At 50.2% G+C, this 1,152-nt stretch overlaps 1 protein-coding gene across 1 annotated transcript in view; it reads left to right on the top strand.

Annotated features, from left to right (window-relative positions):
- The window catches only part of C2CD2L (C2CD2-like), an 8,944-nt gene extending 8,830 nt beyond the window's left edge, over positions 1-114 (top strand). Inside the window, exon 16 of the mRNA XM_014539902.1 lies at positions 96-114. Coding sequence (XP_014395388.1) covers positions 96-114 — 19 coding nt within the window. The remainder of the gene's footprint in view (positions 1-95) is intronic.
- Positions 115-1,152: the final 1,038 nt, after the last annotated feature.

Here is a 1,152-nt window from a genome sequence, read left to right as displayed (position 1 = left end):
AGCTGCCCGAGCTGTGTCCCTGAGGACATGGCAGCCCACGGGAAGCCGGGATGGGGCAGGTTCTCCCTCCTCCGCCTCCGCCCCCCCCCCTTTAGTACCGTTTTTTGTACTTGATGCCTCCGCCGGAGTTCTCCGGGCGGGACCCCTCCCTGCACCGATGGCTCTAGGGGCCTCATTGAAAGCCTGCGTGACGACGGCGATGGAGCGGAAGCAGGGGTGCTCCGCGGTGTGCTGAGAGAGGATGATGGCCATTGCTGCGAGATGATTTGGAATTTAATTTATTAAAGTCAAATTGGAATTTATACACTGGACCACTGGTTATCCTTTGAAAGGGGAAGGGGCAGTGAGGCTGTGGGGTTGATGGGGTGGGAGGATCCCACACGGCCCAGGGAGGGGGAAGGGGGGAGGGACACACATATTGGGTTTTCTAAGAACTTCCTTCCTGCCCAGCCAGTGTGGCTCAGTGGTTGAGCGTCGACCTGTGAACCAGGAGGTCACGGTTCGAATCCCAGTCAGGACACATGCCCCGTTGCTGCTCCATCCCCAGTGTGAGGCATGCAGGAAGCAGCTGATCCATGATTCTCTCTCATCATTGATGTTTCTATCTCTCCTTCTCCCTTCCTCTCTGAAATCGATAAACTACACATTTTTAAAAAGTTCCTTCCTGCAGGGAGGGAGGGACATGGAGAAAGAGGATGAAGAACAAGCGTCTTTAAAGAGTGAAGTTGTAGCAAAAAAGGCAGTTTGCTAGTGCAGGCATCTTCGTTTCCCTTTTTTAAATTTTTTTAAAAAATTTTCTTTCTCTCTCTCTCTCTCTCTCTCTCTTTCATTTCCCTTTCTTGAACAAGCTGTTCCTTCCAGGATATTACAGAGTGCGGAGGGTGGACTCTGGATCTAGGCTGCCTGAATCTGACTCCTGGTTCCGTTAATGGCCGTTGTGACCTTGGAAAGTTATGTAACTCAGAGTGCCTCCATTTTCCCATCTGTGAAATGGGGATGTGATAATAGCTATCATTTGGTTGTAGACGAGAAGTGGTTAAAGTGCTTAGCACTCTCCTGGCACATAGTCAGTGAGGACGAAGGGTTAACTAGTGTCTCAAAAGAGATAGATTGGGAGGGGGAAGTCTTTTTAAAATCTTTCAATTACAGTTC

The sequence above is a fragment of the Myotis brandtii genome, unplaced genomic scaffold (assembly GCF_000412655.1).
Source record: "Myotis brandtii unplaced genomic scaffold, ASM41265v1 scaffold105, whole genome shotgun sequence".
Lineage (NCBI taxonomy): Eukaryota > Metazoa > Chordata > Mammalia > Chiroptera > Vespertilionidae > Myotis > Myotis brandtii.
The sequence above is the reverse complement of the archived record's forward strand: the minus strand, read 5'-3'. Positions and strand labels throughout refer to the sequence as shown.